Source organism: Brassica oleracea, unplaced genomic scaffold, assembly GCF_000695525.1.
Source record: "Brassica oleracea var. oleracea cultivar TO1000 unplaced genomic scaffold, BOL UnpScaffold02223, whole genome shotgun sequence".
NCBI classification, from domain to species: domain Eukaryota; kingdom Viridiplantae; phylum Streptophyta; class Magnoliopsida; order Brassicales; family Brassicaceae; genus Brassica; species Brassica oleracea.
The window spans coordinates 1-2,210 of record NW_013618753.1 but is presented as its reverse complement, the minus strand read 5'-3'; the positions used below and the strand labels follow the sequence as shown (position 1 = coordinate 2,210).

Below are 2,210 nucleotides of genomic sequence, written 5' to 3'. Positions count from 1 at the left end.
TCTTTTGGGAGGGGCTGACCTTCTACCGCTAGCATCCACTCCCTCGGAAATTATAACCCGCTTGCCACCTCTCTTCTTTACCGCCAGGGCTTGTTGCCTAGAATTTCCTCCTGTTGTAGATTCGGAGGTTAAAGGCTTCCCATGTCTAGCAGTCTCTTGCTTGGCATGTTCTTGTTTCTCGGTTTCTATCTTGTGTTGATCCTTTCTCCCCATTTGTACCTGACAATATCAAACCTTGGAAAAAGATAAGCAAATGGAAGTAGGAAACTTGATAATGCAAATGTGAATTCAATTCATGATCACTTAGCTTAAGCAAAACTATCCCATTGCACACAAGTTATTGATATAAGGCCACAAGAGATGGATGTAAGCAAAGAATAAGGCTTTTAAGCAAAATTTAAGCATCAAATGAGTTCTTTAATTAGAAAGTTCTCTAATTAAATTCTCAAACACCCTAACTAACCAAACCAAGCCAAAGTCATGTGGAATTATAGTAGTTTCGAAAAATCCCCAAATCTCATGAACCCTAATTTTCAAAGTTCAAATTCAACTCAAATTCACCATAGAATCAACAACCCAACATGATATATAAGCTTTCCCTAGTCTATTTCTCAAGAATCAAGCAAGAGAAAAATCAAATTTCAAGTTCAAATTTCTAGGGTTCATGAGGCCAACGAAATTGATCTTTGTGATACAATACCTTGCTTTGGATGAAAGGAAATGACAAGTTGAAACAAGAAAACAGACTACAGGGGCGAAAGCTTGGATTCAGGAAAAAGAATGGAGTGATTTGGTGGAGAATTGAGTGAGATATGGGATGATTTGGTGTGGGAGGTTTGGATGTTTTGTGAAAGAGAGATAGAGGAAAAGGGAGAGAGAGACGCAGGTAGGGGGTGTTTTAGGGTTGAACCGGGCCGGTTTGTCGGGTTGTCGGGTCGGGTCACCGGGTTTAAGGGTAGAAATCATACCTGAGGGGGTTTTGACGCGTCGACGCGGGTAGTAGAAACTCGTGCGACCCCGCATGCTTCACCCCGCGTCATAATATCTCCGAATGCGACTGTCGTGCGAGCGGGTAGAGGAACCCGCGTCATTTAACCCGCGTTGGCTCCTCTCGAGATCTCTCCAGCTCGCGTCACGCGGGTAACCTATCCCGCGTGAGTTACTCCATACCGGTTCCAGCTCGTCCTCAGTCTCATCAGCTGGTTTTAGATCAGTATCCTCACCATTAATCCATCATGGTTTGTCTTTTGTTGAAGAATCATCTGGCTCAGCCATGGTCGCATCATCCTGGCCCGGGTCTATGATCCGAGGTGCATCACCATGTAGAGCTTAACTCTTTGTCCATTGACTGTAAAGTCTCCACCATTCTTGTCCCATAGCACAATTGCCCCATATGGCCTAACTTCCTTTATCTTGAAAGGACCAGACCATCTTGACTTGAGCTTCCCGGGAAACAACTTCAGTCTAGAGTTGTAGAGAAGCACTTGATCTCCAGCACTGAATTCTCTCTTCAAGATCTTCTTGTCATGAAAAGCTTTGGTTTTCTCCTTGTAAATCCTTGAGTTCTCAAAAGCATCCAGTCTAATCTCATCAAGCTCATTGAGTTGGAGAAATCTCTTCTCTTTGGCACTCTTGATGTCGAAATTTAGCAACTTAACAGTCCACAATGCCTTGTACTCAAGCTCAACTGGTAGATGACAAGCCTTTCCATACACAAGGTTGAAAGGTGTGGTTCCCAAAGGAGTCTTGTAAGCAGTCCTATAAGCCCAAAGTGCATTATCTAACTTGATAGACCAATCCTTTCTAGTAGTTCCCACAGTTTTGTCCAAAATAGACTTGATTTCTCTGTTAGAGATCTCAACTTGACCACTTGTTTCCAGATGGTAAGGGGTTGCAAACTTATGCTTCACACCATTCTTCTTGAGAAGATTCTCTAACAGCTTGTTGATGAAATGAGATCCTCCATCACTGATCACAACTCTTGGGACTCCAAATCTTGGAAAGATGGAGCTCTTGAACATCTTGATCCCCACTCTAGAATCATTGGTGGGACTTGCTACAGCTTCCACCCACTTGGAGACATAGTCAACAGCTACGAGGATGTATTTATTGCCAAAAGATGATGGGAATGATCCCATGAAATCTATACCCCATACATCAAATACCTCCACTTCTAGAATTGGGTTTTGAGGCATCTCATTCCTTTTGGT

At 43.0% G+C, this 2,210-nt stretch overlaps 1 protein-coding gene across 1 annotated transcript; it reads right to left on the bottom strand.

Moving 5' to 3' along the window:
* Positions 1-19: 19 nt before the first annotated feature.
* Positions 20-2,195, bottom strand: LOC106321632 (the record flags this gene model as incomplete). Its single annotated transcript, XM_013759874.1, has 3 exons — positions 1,714-2,195; positions 1,320-1,464; positions 20-219 (listed from the first exon to the last, which is right to left on the bottom strand). Coding segments are annotated over exons 1-3 (827 nt in total), but the record flags the coding sequence as incomplete, so codon positions are not given.
* Between the last annotated feature and the right edge of the window lie 15 nt (positions 2,196-2,210).